This window comes from Rutidosis leptorrhynchoides, chromosome 4, assembly GCF_046630445.1.
Source record: "Rutidosis leptorrhynchoides isolate AG116_Rl617_1_P2 chromosome 4, CSIRO_AGI_Rlap_v1, whole genome shotgun sequence".
In the NCBI taxonomy this organism is placed as follows: Eukaryota; Viridiplantae; Streptophyta; class Magnoliopsida; order Asterales; family Asteraceae; genus Rutidosis; species Rutidosis leptorrhynchoides.
In genome coordinates, this window is record NC_092336.1 from 563467978 (window position 1) to 563484676 (window position 16699).

At 35.8% G+C, this 16699-nt stretch overlaps 1 protein-coding gene across 1 annotated transcript in view; it reads right to left on the minus strand.

Moving 5' to 3' along the window:
• Positions 1-16189, minus strand: part of LOC139842745 (transcription factor bHLH84-like) — a 37623-nt gene extending 21434 nt beyond the window's left edge. Inside the window, exons 1-3 of the mRNA XM_071832853.1 lie at positions 15854-16189; positions 15504-15755; positions 15335-15400 (exon numbers count right to left, since the gene is read on the minus strand). Of these exons, the coding sequence (XP_071688954.1) occupies positions 15335-15400; positions 15504-15755; positions 15854-16189 (654 nt within the window). The remainder of the gene's footprint in view (positions 1-15334; positions 15401-15503; positions 15756-15853) is intronic.
• Between the last annotated feature and the right edge of the window lie 510 nt (positions 16190-16699).

Genomic DNA, 16699 nt, shown 5'->3' on the forward strand with positions numbered 1-16699 from the left:
AAAGTAAATGGACTTATGTTATTGGGCTTCCAAGCCCACTCTACCTTTTAAGTGGATTGACTAGCCCACTTAGTCATGTAAGTATCATTTTAAACTCTAACTAGTTAGTTATGAACCTTGGAATCTTGTTACTTCTCCTCCCCATGCACATACCACCAAGTGACCAACCTTTTTAGCTTTGCATGCTAGTATCCACAAAACTTATTCCTCCCCCCCCCTTGGGATGCTGCTGACCGTCGGCCACCATAGGCCTTAGAGGAGTTTTATTTTTTTTTACTACCTCACTTACTTGTAATCTCACACACATACTTCATTTCAAACTTATATCTTACTTTTCTCTCATATTTTCTCTCATCTTTCTCTACATTTTGTAAGTAACAAGAACATTTTTCTCTTCTTCTTTCCTTTGTCTTAAAACCGAATACATACATGAATCATCATCATCATTTGTTGTTTGCTACTTGTTCTTGATTATTATTTAGTTACATGAAATTGTTAGTTACTTTACTTACTAGTTTCCAAGAACCAAACTTCCTAGTTTGATTCTTCATTTTATCTTGTTAAAACAAGAACAACAAGAACATATACTTTCTAGATATGTTCTACATTTGTTATTTTTAAAAGATTAATGTTCATGTGTTGATAAACTCATGCTTGTAAGTCATGTTAGTAAACTTTAAAGTTTACTTTCTTAAAGATCAAACTTTGGTTTGAATCTTTAAAGTATGAACAACAATGAACTAATTACTTGTTTAAATTAGTTTGTTACTTCTTTTACTTGCACTTTTAATTTCATGTTGTTGGTTGTATTTGGTCAAATGTTACTAGTTAACTTTGATCTCATTAATCTTGAACTTAAAGTTAACTTTAAGAGTTCAAGAACATGTAAATGAAACTTTTAATTATAACTTGGTACACTTATGGTAGATCTAGACTTTTGAGTCTTGGATCTTCAAGATCAAACTATGAACTATGTTCTACAACTCAAGATCTTGATTTCATAAGTTTACTTCAAGTTGTAACTTGCTTTTACTTTTAAAGTTCATGTAAGTGTTAGATCTAAGACCTTGATGTAACTTTGGTTCATCAACTTCATACAACTCTTAAGTGAGTTGATCTACATGTCTTAGACTCACACTTGTGTCATAATTGTCAAAACTTAGTTAGTATTACTTTTACACTTCATGTAAGTGTCAAACCTAAGACTTTGATGTAACTTTGGTTCATCAAACTACATGCAACTCTTAAGTGAGTTGTGCTTCATATCTTAGACTTGCACTAGGGTTATGATGGTCAAGACTTAGTTAAGATGATGTAGATACATCAATGAGTTGTACACTTGAAGCTATATGCATCAAGGATGAGAACCATGATGAACATCAAGCACCAAGACCACCGGAACTCACTTAAACTTACTGTTTCTGTCCAAACCCTACTGACCTGCTGTTTCTGTAACAGACCAGTAGACCTGGGCTACTGAGACCATGAGTTTTAGATAGAGCATTTCGAGTAGATAACTTTTCATATAGGACTCGTCTTAATCCGAGTTACGGTTTAGGATTTATGGCCCTCCGATCGTCACTATGTCCTTTAACGTTGTGCAGAAATTTCTGACCTACTCGCACTTAGACCATCGCCACAGTCAAACCAAGACGAGTTTGCTTCTGTAAATTTTACCACACTTAAGGGACTCATATACGGAGCCGTGGCCACTGGTCTCACCTTAATTCAGTAAGGGTAGAGGCCGTGGTGACTGATCAAAGTCAGCTTTTGTTTAAACTACTTTCATGAACGAAACCTACTTTACACCTTTTGTTAAATGATGAATGATGATGACCTTTAAGACCTTATTTACATACTTTTAAACCTATTAAGACGATTTACTAACTTAGTACTATTTGCCTTAGGTTGAGGACCTTCGGACCGATTACTTGCACACCTTTTCTGAACCGACTTTACGACTACATTATCATTGTGAGTTATAGCATTCCCTTTTTACATTAACTTATTTTGGGAACTGAGAATACATGCGGATTTTTATGTTTTACATACTAGGAACGAGTACTTAAACTTATATATGTGTGGGTTATACAACGGCATAAACATTCCCTTTAGCTCGGTAACGTTTAATCATTGGTTTTTGAACCATGAACGCAAATCTTAGATATGGATCCATAGGGTTTGACATCCCCACTCAGGCTAGTCGCGCTAGCATTTAACGAGTGTTTAATACTTCGTAGACATACGCACTTGCCAAGTGTACTTTCAGGGGGTATAAACGTTAAGTTAGTTACCAAGTGCCCACGGTTAACATATACTTTATCATACTGTTTTGAAACGCTCTTTGTAGCACTGAAATCTCGTGGCCTACCTTAGATACTGTTATACTTAAACTATAGCTCACCAACCTTTGTGTTGACGTTTTCAAGCATGTTTTTCTCAGGTGCTTGAGGTTAGCTTCCGCTGTGTACTAGTCGTGCTGTAGACACCCGCTGCTTAGAGTTGCTATCGCATGAACTACTTTATTTTGCATTCAAACATTTGTACTTTTGAACTATGACTTGTAACGACCATTGTGGTCACATACACTTATTATTTGCTTCTACTTAGTGAAGCATGCTTTTAGATTGTAAAACATTCGATGTTGGTTTAGACATCACTTTATTTATGAATGCAAACTCTTTTTTGAAATCACATATAGTACTTAACCTTGTAATGATCCTGTTGTTGATGATTCTTACACGATGGTTTTGTACGGGGCATCACATCATTGATGACTAACCTAGGATTTGAATGTGTTAATTGGACTTTTGAGTCTTAAATTTAGTTAGTTAGTTGCTAGAACACTTTAATAATATGTAAATGGGTGTTATTGGGTATGGATGACCCAAATGGGTGTGTTGACCTTGAAATGGGTCAAATGAGTCCTTTAATGACCTAAGTGGCCTAGCAAGTATGAAAATGAGTTAGCCTTGTGACTTAAATGTGTTTTAAACCCATCTTGACGAATGATTAGGGTTTTGGTGTGTGTTGACCCAAATTAGGGTTAAGGTTGCAAATGGGTTGAAATTGCACCTTGGGTCAAAATGGCCTAGAATGGTGAAAGGGTTTGGTTGTTTGCGTTTAATGAGGTGTATAATATGATAGGTACGTTACTTTGAGGTCTTGCAAGCTCGGGTATCTTTTCACAAGACTTTGAGGTGAGTGGAATAATTATATGCGTATGTATATAATGTATCTATTTGTTGTAGCGTGAAATGTGTAGTGTCGAGGTGCTAAGACACCATGTTTCACGTGAAGAGTGTAGCATCGAGGTGTTAAGATGCCACTCGGGTGTAGCATCGGGGTGTTAAGATGCCACCTAGGAGTGTAGTGTCGAGGTGTTAAGACACCACTCCGTAAATTAATGAGTGATGCATCGAGGTGTTAAGATGCCACTCGGGGTGATGTGCCGAGGTGTTAAGGTGCCACCCTAGGGGTTAGTGGTGCGAGGTGTTAAGTGCCCTAATGTGACGATCGCTCCAAATCCATATGGACGAACACGTCATTCATTGATTTCATTGCGAGGTATTTGACCTCTATGTGATACATTTTGTAACATTGTATTCGTTTGAAAAGGTATTTCATAAATGAATATATAAATTCCAGGTTTTTAACATCTGATGATTCCTACTTATAGACAATCACCATTTAAATGGTTTACAATAATACATCTGTTGACAATACAGTCAAAATAAGATACATGGTAATGGTTTGGTGAATGAAAGTTTCTTCTATATAGCATGTATGACTCCAAGCACATATCTTGTATCACGTATAAGCAAACAGCGGAAGACTTCTAGAATCCTGAGAATAAACATGCTTCAAGTGTCAACACAAAGGTTGGTGAGTTCATAGTTTTAATATTACACATAATCCGTATATCAATGTGGATTACAAAAGTTCAGTTGTTTTATTCAAAACGTTTATCAATAGGTTTTACAGAAAAGGTGGATCACAAGATTTCAGTTGTTTCATCCGAAACGTTTATCAATCGGTTCTACAAAATTGAGCACCCTGGTAACTAAACTTTAACGTTTATATAATTTGTACCCTTTGTATAATCATCTTAATAATACACGCAAACCAACGTGTACGCTTCTCAAATAGCATACGTCCGTTAAAAGGCTAGTGCTCTAGCTTGGACGGGGATATCAAGCCCTATGGATCCATATATAACTACTCGCGCCCATCAGTTCTTATAACTGGCAGTTACTAGTTACCAAAGCTAAGGGATTTTCGGTTCAAACTCAGTGTAGAATTTAGTATGTACTTGTATCCATTGCGTTTAAAATAAAGTGCATGTATTCTCCGCCCAAAAATATATATTGCAAAAGCAATAAAAAAGGGAGCAAATGAAACTCACACATATAAATATTGTATATCGGTTAATAAAGCATTTGCATGTATTCTCAGCCCAAAAATGTAGAGAGTAAAAGGGATCTTATGAAACTCACGCATATAAATATTGTATATCGGTTAACAAAGCATTTGCATGTATTCTCAGCCCAAAAATGTAGAGAGTAAAAGGGATCTTATGAAACTCACTGTTTAATATTGATATACAATATTATAGGAAAGCACGTAGACGCATCGGAGATGATAAACACGAGGTTTGATTCACAAAAATACCCCCGAACATTACCCATAATTTTCTTGGCAATAACCCATAATTTTCTTAGCTCTAGCTCGCTTGGAAACCATTTTGAAAGTGACAAGCTCATAACCTCGTCGTAGTATTTTATGTATAATACTAATTAATAATAATAATAATAAGATTATTAATAATATTAATCTTAATAATAATAATAATAATAATAATAATAATAATAATAATAATAAAATAAATACGGAGTAATATGTATATGTGTGTGTTAATGTGTCGAGCAAAATGCCATTTTATAGCATCAGGCCAGACTTTTGCCTCCATGAGATCGCATGGATTTATAGGCTTATGGCCATGCGATCGCATGGCCTCAGATTCCAGCTCACAAATTTTTGTTTTCTTGTTTGTCGACATAATATTAAATTAATATAAATATAATATATATAATTTATATAATTAATTATATATTATATTAAATTCACGTGCATAGTTGACTTGTAATTTTTGTTCCGATAAGTCGTACGTTGTCACTCGACTTATGTCTCGGTTCCGGTTTCTCGAACGCATTTTCGTACGCTTAGAAAACTAATACTTTATGTTTCGTGACACGTACCTTTGTCAAAATATAGCCTTAAATTATCCATAAACTGTACCACTCAAAGTATATCTTAAACTTTCGAGTGTTTTGGTCATTTACTTCTATAAATCATCGTCTCGCTATTTGTTAAAATACATTTTAAAATAGTGTTTACTGTAGCAATTCACTGTAGCAAATTCAATTTCACTGTAGCAAGTAGTGATTTTCAAAAACACTGTAGCATTTTGGGTACTGTAGCAATTTAAAAATACTGTAGCATACTGGTTCATCTTAAACGCTTTAGTTAACTTATCTGAATATCAATCGAATCAATAAACGAATGTTACTATCGTTTACTAAATAACTTGAAATTATATATATGTATATATCTTTTTAATATACATAAATCAGTTTTTAAATACACATTAGAAGTTATTTATAAATAAATTTTAATAATAAGTATTTCAACTTATCATATATATTCAAATAGATATTTAAACCAATAAGTTTAATGTACGGTATCAAACAATTAATACATTGTTAACTTTTCAAGTTATAGTATATATGTATCTATTTACATATAATTGTTCGCGAATCGTCGAAAACAATCGAAGGGTATTTAAATATATAAAAGTAATTCAAAAATTTTGAGATTCAGTTTTACAGACTTTGCTTATCGTGTCGGAAATTTTAATCATACAAAGATTAAGTTTAAATTTAGTCGAAATTTCTGGGTCATCACACCTAACGGATGTTGTGAACACCGAAGGCGTTTTCGCGAGCGCCGTTCCCTTGTACTATTGGTTAACCATGGTTATTTGTGTTGTAAGCATATTATATTATTCGAGTTATATTCATATGCGGTTGTTATGCTAGCTTGTGGTATTGGAGATTTATAGCTTGCTATTGTGACGATAAGCTAAATGTGTATGCTAGCGTGTTTGCGGTTTGGTGTGTAAGTGTATGCAAGTAGGTATAATTATATATGTATTCGTATAATTATTGCATTCACTAAGCTTTGCTTACCCTCTCGTTGTTTACTATTTTTATAGGTTCGGTTGTGGACAAGGGTAAGGGCATTATCATGGAATAGAGATTCCCGCTTTGTTGATTAGGGGACGCTTTTTGGAAGTTTAGTTCTTGGAGTTTGACCGAGACTTGGGTAGTTTAATCCCAAACGCCATGCTCGTAGTGTAGTTTGGTACTTAAACTTTTTGGCGGTCGAAACTCATATTTTGTATTAAACTCATAAAACGGCCGAAGTGGGCCCCGCTTTGTAAAACTTATTTTACGTTTGAATTGTGTTAGTTTTACATATTTGAATGTGTGGTTAAAAGCGTGTCGTCTAAAAATGTCGGGAACTAGTCGATCTTTTTCGCATTTTGAGACTTTCCGGACAGACCCGAATGGCGCGCCGCGCGGCCATCCAGGCGCGCCGCGCCAGTTCACTGTGCAGCAATTTTTTTTTTATTTTGTATTTTTCACGTGGTTTGCTCGCGGGTTGGTTTGGGTTGTTACATAATCGTTGTTAGTGAATATATGCATACCCATACGTGTGTTTACATTTATACACTACTTAGTATTTTTGGAATGTATGTTAATTAATATAGATGTATTTAGGAATGAGTGTCTATGCGTTTTCGTCTAAATCGTAATTTAAAAAATATATGAATATATTTTCGTCCCTAATCCGTCGGTAAATCGGAGTATTAGTGACGAATGTTTTTTAAAATTAAGATTTAATCGAGTTTACGAGCACAAATGAACATGTATAAGTATCAAAATGTCTTAGAATACACTTGTACTATCAAATATAATATATATACATCAATATATTATATGTTTGTCGGATGTATATATTCGATCTAGTGTTTTTATATATAAGCTTCGTAATCATTGTTAGTGAATATATGCATACCCATATGTGTGTTTGCATTTATACACTACTTAGTATTTTTAAAATGTTTGATAATTAATGTAGATGTATTTAGGAATAAGTGTCAATGCGTTTTCGTCTAAATCGTAATTTAAAAAATATATGAATATATTGCCGTCCCTAATCCGTCGGTAAATCAGAGTATTAGTGACGGATTTGGGACGGATGTTTTTTATAATTAAGATTTTATCGAGTTTACGAGCACATATTAATGCGTATAAGTACCAAAATGTCTCAGAATACACTAGTAGTAACAAATATAACATACATACATCAAAATATTATACATTTGTCGGATGTATATATTCGATCTAATGTTTTTATATATAAGTTCCATAATCGTTGTTAGTGAATATATATTAAAATGTTTTTTTAAACTAATATAGATGTATTTATGAATGAGTGTCTAGTTATAATATAAAAACTTAAATTGTACCAAGGATATATATAATTATATAATACATATAATAATCGAATATATAATAAGTAAAAATAATATTACATTTGAATAATTGTTTTAGAATATACTCCGTAAATAAATTTTTGGAAAATTTTTAGCATAAAATCTAGAACTTTCTTGTTTAAAAAACTTAGTGCTTGGTAAAAGCACATCACATGGATCGAACCCCCTTTCCTTCTTAGCCATCCGATTTAAAATAATCAAACGGGTGATCTCCTCCATCTAAAAACTTTATACTCCACAAAATATAATTCATTATTCTTTATTCCCAATTATCTTAAAACTCTCCCTGTAAAATCCTAAACAACTAGGACCACTTAACCCACCAACAACTCAATATCACTCAAAACTTGCAATACATTTAACATATGGCTTTTACTAAACAGTTAGCAAGGAAAGCCATAGGAGGAAAAGCTCCAAGGAACAATTGGCCACCAAAGCCGCAAGGAAATCTACTCCAGCAACCGGATCAGTGAAGAAGCCACATGGATTCTGGTCAGGATTGTCGCTCTAAAAGAAATCAGAAAGTACCAGAAGAGAACCGAAATTCGGTGAAGGGAGCTTCCATTTTAAATGCATTTAAGAGAAATTGCTCATGGATCCATGGTGAAAGAGCTTAGATCTGCTTAGTGCAGTATTGAAAAAAGTTAAATGAAGATTTGAGCAAGAAGTGCAAACAAAGTATAGATATATTTAGTGTAGTATTGTAAAGGTGAGTTTAACGAATGCAAACACTTTTTCAAGTATTTTCAAGCTCAAAAATAGTTGTATTGATGTTAGTTGATTTTTTTCTTTTCTCGGTTTGATTTCAATGATAGTTGCGTGCTTTTGTATAAGTTTATGTTATAACTACTTGTTATATTTTTTTTTTATCTACAAATTAAATTATAAAGGACAAAGAGATTTACAATCGTGTAAAATTGTCTTGGTAAATTTTGGTTACATATGGCAAAAACTGGATGAAAATACTAGAAAAAACATATTTTTGAGAATATTATTTACAAAAATTATATAATTAGCGACGGATCGGGGACGATAATTTCTGTAACTAAAACTATATCAGTCCCAAATCTGTCTTAAAAATCTGACGAAAGTCCGTCGGTAAATGTGCCCGTCGATAAATGCATGTCTAATCCGTCGTTGAATGTGTCCGTCGCTAATTAAGCTGTCCTAAATCCGTCGGAAAAATCCAACGAAAACCCGTTGTTGATCCGTCCCAAAGACTACCGTCGTAAATCCGTCGTTAATATAAATGTCCGTCCCAAAATCTGTCTGTAAATATTACCGAGGACGATTTTAGGGTCGGACAAGATCCGTCGGTAATCCGTCGAAAAACACGTTTAGGGACGGATTTGGGACAGATTTTGCCGTCGCTAATTTCAAATTTTCTAGTAGTGTAAACTCTAAACCGTTCGTGTTAAAAACTCAATCTAAATCCTAAATCTAAACCCTAAATCTAAACCCTAATATCTAAACCCTATAAACCTTAATATCTAAACCCTAATATCTGTTGGTGATTTTAGTGTCATCCAACGTACATTTTAGTTAGTTGCGATTTACTTGAATGCAGGTGTTAGCTAGCTATACTTGCCAACGGGTTCGGAGAGTGTGGAGTACACGCCCGTAAGAGTTGGCTACTAACTGTCGCGTAAAATGCGGGGGTCAAGGGGGCTGCGCCCCTTTGCGGGGTCCAAGGGGCAGCGCCCCTGGCTGGGGTCCCGCTCCCAGGTGAGCGGGCACGGGTCGAGGAGGCAGCGCCCCTCGCGGGGCTCGGGGCAGCGCCCCGAAACCTCAACAGAAATTGCACTATTCGTTAACTAGAAAAGTTGCGTTCGAATAAGTGTCAGCGAACAGGTATGCCTTTTGGTATAACCGATTTTCCCGCCAAAACTGAAGGGTTACACCCTTTCGGTTTAACTGTTTTCCTATAAATAGTTTATGAACGTCTTTGTTCATTCATTCGGCATTCATAAAATCCAACAGAAACACACACATATTCTCTAACAATTTGATCAGTGATTTCGTTGCCCAAAACACTGATTGCGTTCTTGTTTGATCCCTGTAAAGATTTCGTGCAACCGTGGCAATCGTAGGGTCGAAATACTTTATAGAGATAGTGATTACACGATTCAAGAACAAATCCGGCAGTCAATTCATACCCGATTTCTAACAAATCTATAAAGTATTTAGTCTGTAATCATGTCTGGTGAAACGGTGAAAGAGATGACAAGGCAGTTTGCAAAACTGGAGAAATTTGAAGGAGTTAATTTTCGAAGATGGCAACAGAAGATGCGATTTATGTTAACAACGTTGAAGGTTGTTCATGTTCTATCCACCCCCATGCCAGAACTTCCTGAGGATGCAACTTTGGATCAAATCAGGAGAAGAAACAAGTGGGATAACGATGATTTCATATGTCGTGGCCACATTCTAAATGGTATGTCTGATGCTCTTTTTGATGTTTACCAATCTGTAGAAACTGCTAAGGAACTATGGGATTCGCTTGAATCCAAATACATGGCCGAAGATGCTTCGAGTAAGAAGTTTCTTGTGAGTAATTTCAATAATTACAAAATGGTGGATTCAAGGCCTGTTATTGAACAGTTCCACGAAATTCTTCGAATTTTGGGACAGTTTACACAACACAATCTGAAAATGGATGAATCCATTTCAGTGTCTTCAATTATAGACAAACTGCCACCATCATGGCAGACTTTCAAACACATGCTAAAACATAAGAAAGAAGAATTGTCTTTGACTGAATTGGGAGGCACCCTACGTATTGAGGAATCAATACGTGATCAAGAGGGTGGTAAGACTAAAGAAAAGGACGTTGCATCATCCTCTGTTAACATGATTGAGGATGGTAAACGTGGGAACAAAAACAACAAAAAGTTCAATGGAAAGAAACGTAAGTTTCAAGGGAACAACGATGGTTCCAACAAGAAGGATAAGAAATCTCTATCTTGTTGGATTTGTGGCAAACCTGGTCACTTTAAGAAAGAATGTCGTGTTGGAAAGAACAAGGATGGAGCAAGCGGTTCAGGTTCAGGAAACGGGTCTAAGGACCAAGTTCCTAACCAAGGTCAGAATTTTGATTGTATTATAAATTCTGTTCAGAATTATGTATCACATATTTCTGAAGCATTTTATGTGCAGGATGATAACATAGCGTGGTGGATTGATTCCGGGGCCACATGTCATGCATGTAAAGATCACTGTTGGTTTAAGACATTTCAACCTGATGATGATGTGCTTCTCATGGGGAACGAATCAGTCACTCATGTCCTTGGTCGTGGAGATGTTGTTTTACAATTTAGTTCTGATAAGACAATTACTTTAAATAATATTGTGTATGTACCTGGGTTGAGAAAGAATCAGATTTCCAATCCTATATTAAATAAGTGTGGTTATAAACAAGTATTTGAATCCGACAAGTATATCTTGTCGAAGGGTGGCATGTTTATAGGATTTGGATACTATAATAATGGTATGTTTATGTTGAATCTTAAGAATGTTCCTGTTGTTGATAATTCTGCTTGCATGATTAGTTCTAGTTCAATTGAGTCAAGTTTATGGCATGCGCGTCTAGGACATGTACATTATAAAAGAATGTATGAAATGTCTAAAGTTGATTTGATTCCTACCTTTGAAAAATGTTCTGAAAAATGTAATACCTGTATGTTGAATAAAATCACGAGACAACCTTTTAAGACCATAAACAGGACGTCTTTGAATTTAGAACTAATTCATAGTGACCTTTGTGATTTTCATGCTACACCTTCCTTAGGAAATAAGAAGTATGTAATCACATTTATAGATGATGCGTCTAGGTTCTGCTATGTTTATCTTTTGCATTCTAAAGATGAGGCCTTAGACAAATTTAAAATCTATAAGACTGAAGTGGAATTACAACAAAATGGTTTAATTAAAACGTTGCGCGCCGATAGAGGTGGTGAGTATTATGATCCAATGTATTTCCAATCTGTAGGGATTATTCATCAAACTACAGCTCCATATACACCACAACAAAATGGTGTAGCGGAGAGGAAAAATAGGTCTCTCAAGGAAATGGTTAATTCCATGATGACGTACTCTGGTTTGAGTGACAGATTTTGGGGAGAAGCCATGTTAACGGCTTGTCACATTTTGAATAGAGTTCCTAATAAAAGAGGAACTATGACTCCTTACGAACTTTGGTACAAGAAACAACCAAACTTGCATTATTTGCGAGTTTGGGGTTGTCGGGCAATCGTAAGATTAACCGAACCCAAAAGGAAAACTTTGGGTGAAAGAGGTGTTGATTGCATCTTTATTGGATATGCTGAACATTCCAAAGCCTATAGGTTTTATGTGATAGAACCTAATGATTTTATTTCGATTAACACCGTTATAGAATCAAGAAATGCAATATTTGATGAATCCCGTTTTACATCAATACCTAGACCAAGGGACGTGATTTCTCATTCAAATGAGACTACACAAGGAGTTAACCTGGAAGAAATTCCAAGTGAGTCACTAGAACCTCGTAGGGGCTCTAGAACTAGGACACCCAAGTCGTATGGTTCTGACTTTCAACTTTACCTAGTTGAAGGATCGAGAGATTGTGTTAAGTCACAATATTCTTACTGTTACAGTATAGATGATGATCCTAGAACCTTTGATGAGGCCATGAAATCTCGTGATGTTGCCTTTTGGAAAGAAGCAATTGACGACGAGATGAGTTCTATTTTGGAGAATAATACTTGGGTATTAACAGATTTACCACCAGGATGCAAACCTTTGGGAAACAAGTGGATCTTCAAGAAGAAGATGAAAGTCGATGGCACAATTGATAAGTTTAAAGCTAGATTGGTTATCCAAGGCTTTAAACAAAAGGAGGGTATTGATTATTTCAATACATATGCTCCTGTTGCTCGTATCACTACTATCAGATTGTTAATAGCACTTGCTGCTACGTATGATCTAGTGATCCATCAAATGGATGTCAAAACAGCATTCTTGAATGGTGATTTGGAAGAGGAAGTGTATATGAGACAACCAGAAGGGTTTGTTATGCCAGGTCAAGAGCATAAGGTGTGCAAGTTAGTTAAATCATTGTACGAGCTGAAACAAGCTCCCAAGCAGTGGCATCAGAAGTTTGATGATGTGGTGTTGTCTAATGGTTTTGTACTAAATCAATCTGACAAGTGTGTATATAGCAAATTCGATCAATCCGGAAAAGGTGTGATCATTTGCTTATACGTGGATGACATGTTGATCTTTGGTACTGACCAGGATCAAGTTGATAGAACAAAGGAGTTTTTATCTTCGAAGTTCTCCATGAAGGACATGGGAGTGGCGGATGTAATCCTATGCATAAGGATTAAAAGGGATGATAGAGGTATCACGATCACACAATCTCATTACATTGAGAAGATTCTGAAACGGTTTAAGTGTGATCAATGTTCTCCCTTGAATACTCCCGTTGATACAACTGTGAAGCTTATGCCCCATTCGGGTAAAGCTGTATCACAGCTTGAATACTCTCGAGCAATTGGATGCTTGATGTATGCTATGACAAGCACACGCCCTGATATTGCTTTCATAGTGGGAAAACTTAGTAGGTTTACTAGTAATCCAAATGCTACTCACTGGCGTGCTGTGGTTAGAGTATTCAAGTATTTGAAGGGTACTATGGATTATGGTATCACTTATACTGGGTTCCCTTCAGTTTTAGAAGGATATTCGGATGCAAGTTGGATAACCAACGTCGAAGATCATTCATCTACGACTGGTTGGATATTCCTACTTGGAGGAGGTGCTATTTCATGGGCTTCTAAGAAGCAAACATGCATTACAAATTCAACCATGGAGTCTGAATTTGTAGCTTTAGCTGCAGCTGGTAAGGAAGCTGATTGGTTAAGGAATCTAATTCATGAAATTCCTTTGTGGCCGAAGCCAATATCTCCTATTTCCATCCGTTGTGACAGTGAAGCTACTTTGGCTAAGGCTTATAGCCAAATGTACAATGGAAAGTCTAGACACTTAGGTGTTAGACACAGTATGGTTCGCGAGCTGATTTCACATGGAGTGATATCCGTAAGTTTCGTTAGATCACAACAAAATTTAGCGGATCACTTGACTAAAGCATTAGCCCGAGACATAGTGCAAAAGTCGGCTATTGGAGTGGGATTGAAGTCCACATAAATCTTCCAAAGTGAGACGCCCAATTCCCTTCTAGTACAACGCTAGAAGCTGAATTCAATGAGGTAAGCTTACTTTCTGAAGATTGAAACACATAAAATTCTGATCCCAAAGTATGTGTTTAGACCTGCAAGTTGAGTTAGGTTGAAGTTATTCTTCTTAATAGTTCTTTTGAAAAATTGCATATGCAGGTGCAAGATGTAAAAGGACTACCTATGTGAGCATGAAGTTTTGCCGCTTCAATGGAGCCTTGGACTTAGCTGCCAATATGTTCACTGAAGGATTGGGACACATGGCTTATAATAGTGTCAAGATTATTTTAGGGATATGTAAGAAACTGATGTGTATAATATTTTATATTTTTCATACGAGTGGAAGGGTTCAATTTCTGAAACACCCTGATACTCGAATTCTCGTAAATATTATACTAAGTGGAAATTCAATTTCTGAAACATTTTCATTTATGCATTAGTTTGTTCTGTTTGTTTAGTTATTTTAGTAAATCAAGGATTACACTAAAATGGGGGGGATTTGTTGGTGATTTTAGTGTCATCCAACGTACATTTTAGTTAGTTACGATTTACTTGAATGCAGGTGTTAGCTAGCTATACTTACCAACGGATTCGGAGAGTGTGGAGTACACGCCCGTAAGAGTTGGCTACTAACTGTCGCGTAAAATGCGGGGGTCAAGGGGGCTGCGCCCCCTTGCGGGGTCCAAGGGGCAGCGCCCCTGGCTGGGGTCCCGCTCCCAGGTGAGCGGGCAGGGGTCGAGGAGGCAGCGCCCCTCGCGGGGCTCGGGGCAGCGCCCCGAAACCTCAACAGAAATTGCACTATTCGTTAACTAGAAAAGTTGCGTTCGAATGAGTGTCAGCGAACAGGTATGCCTTTTGGTATAACCGATTTTCCCGCCAAAACTGAAGGGTTACACCCTTTCGGTTTAACTGTTTTCCTATAAACAGTTTATGAACGTCTTTGTTCATTCATTCGGCATTCATAAAATCCAACAGAAACACACATATTCTCTAACAATTTGATCAGTGATTTCGTTGCCCAAAACACTGATTGCGTTGTTGTTTGATCCCTGTAAAGATTTCGTGCAACCGTGGCAATCGTAGGGTCGAAATACTTTATAGAGATAGTGATTACACGATTCAAGAACGAATCCGGCAGTCAATTCATACCCGATTTCTAACAATATCTAAACCCTAATAGCTAAAACCTCAAAATACGCTCGAAAAACACGATAATTGTTATATATTACTTCTTCGAGCGTTTTCCCGCCAAAATAAAAACATTTATCACAAAGTGTCTCTACTAAATGTTCATATTTCCATCTCATCTATAATGTTCGTGAACAAAGTTTTTTCAAAAAACGAAAAAAAAAAAAGTTTTTGCTTCCCCCCGCTTTCCCCCGAATGGTTACTTCCCTCTTGATCCTACCACTATATATATATATATATATATATATATATATATATATAGACACAACAATAGGAAAACACAAGGTTTTATATTTATATATATTCCCACCTTTGTACCATTAGGAATAAGCTTCTGCAGCACTCTTAAACGCTCATTAATTCGTTCTCTTCTCTTCTAAAAAAGCAAGGAAACAGTTCTGTTGATTAGTTCAATTTTGACTGATAACAGATAACTAATTTAGTGCAATTTAATTTAGATTATTATTATTATTATTTACCCGTGCATACACACTTTGTGGATCAGTTGCCGACCCCCTATTAGCTTTTACCTTGCCATTTGACTTTGGAATAGTCAACTCTTTTGGTCTTGGACTAATACTCGACTCCTGAGACCAATTCGATTCACCATCAGAACCATAAAATTTCAAAAATTTCCCATTGAATGCACCTTGGTCAGTCTCATCTTCACTGCTTTTAGAAACAAACTTCTGAGTTTTCCTACACTTAATCTTTTCCCTGTTCTCGCGGACCTACGTAAAGTAATTATAATAACACAATTTTAGCATAATCATCACATTAAAAAACTGAATACTAAACTAAACACATATTAGCAACGTGTTTAACTTACATCTGTCATGCTACAAGAGCGTTTCCTAGAACTTGAAAACAAATTAAAATCTTTTGTAGGTGTTGCATCATATGAATTGTGGTCTTGTGACAGACAATGTGGGTTACTATTGGTGTTATCAGAAAAATAAATTGAAGTTTCATCGGCCTCATCGGGGCTCATGTTTAGTTCATGGTGTGGCCAAAAAGTAGATGGTACTTCAAAGGCAGAAGAATTCGAAGAATTATCGGGAACAGACAAATTTTCAAGCAACTGAGCCATAAAAAAAGCTTCGTCTGAAACGTTTACGTCGCTGAATGAGTTCCATTCTCCTACCATTGTAGCCATAGATTCCATATTTGTTGATTAAAGTGGAAAGTTTAGGGATACAAGGTGATATTGTTGATGAAGTTAGGGAATAACATGTATGAAGAAACCTATTTATAGGTAAGGTGTTTGGTAGTAGTAGTAGTAAGATTATATTATTTTATCTAGTTGTATTAAATTAAAAGTTAAGTATATTAAAAATATGAGATTCGCGATATTATTATTCTAACAACTAATAAAAGCCTGTCAGGGGTTAATACAGCTATATGTAACCCTTCAGGAGTTTTTAATCAGATTAGAAAATATAATCATAATTAGCGAAAGGGCGATCATTGACAAGGGTATAACTGTTATTTGATTAATCATAAATAAGTAATGCACCAATATGGGGAGACATAATTTTCTACATACAAATGTTATTAAAACTTCCTTAATGTCAATATTTAAACTCTTATGGCACCAACTAAACATTCTCTTTACTTCAAATACAACCTCCCCCATCACAAAAGCAAATTATTGTACATATATATCCAAAAATAT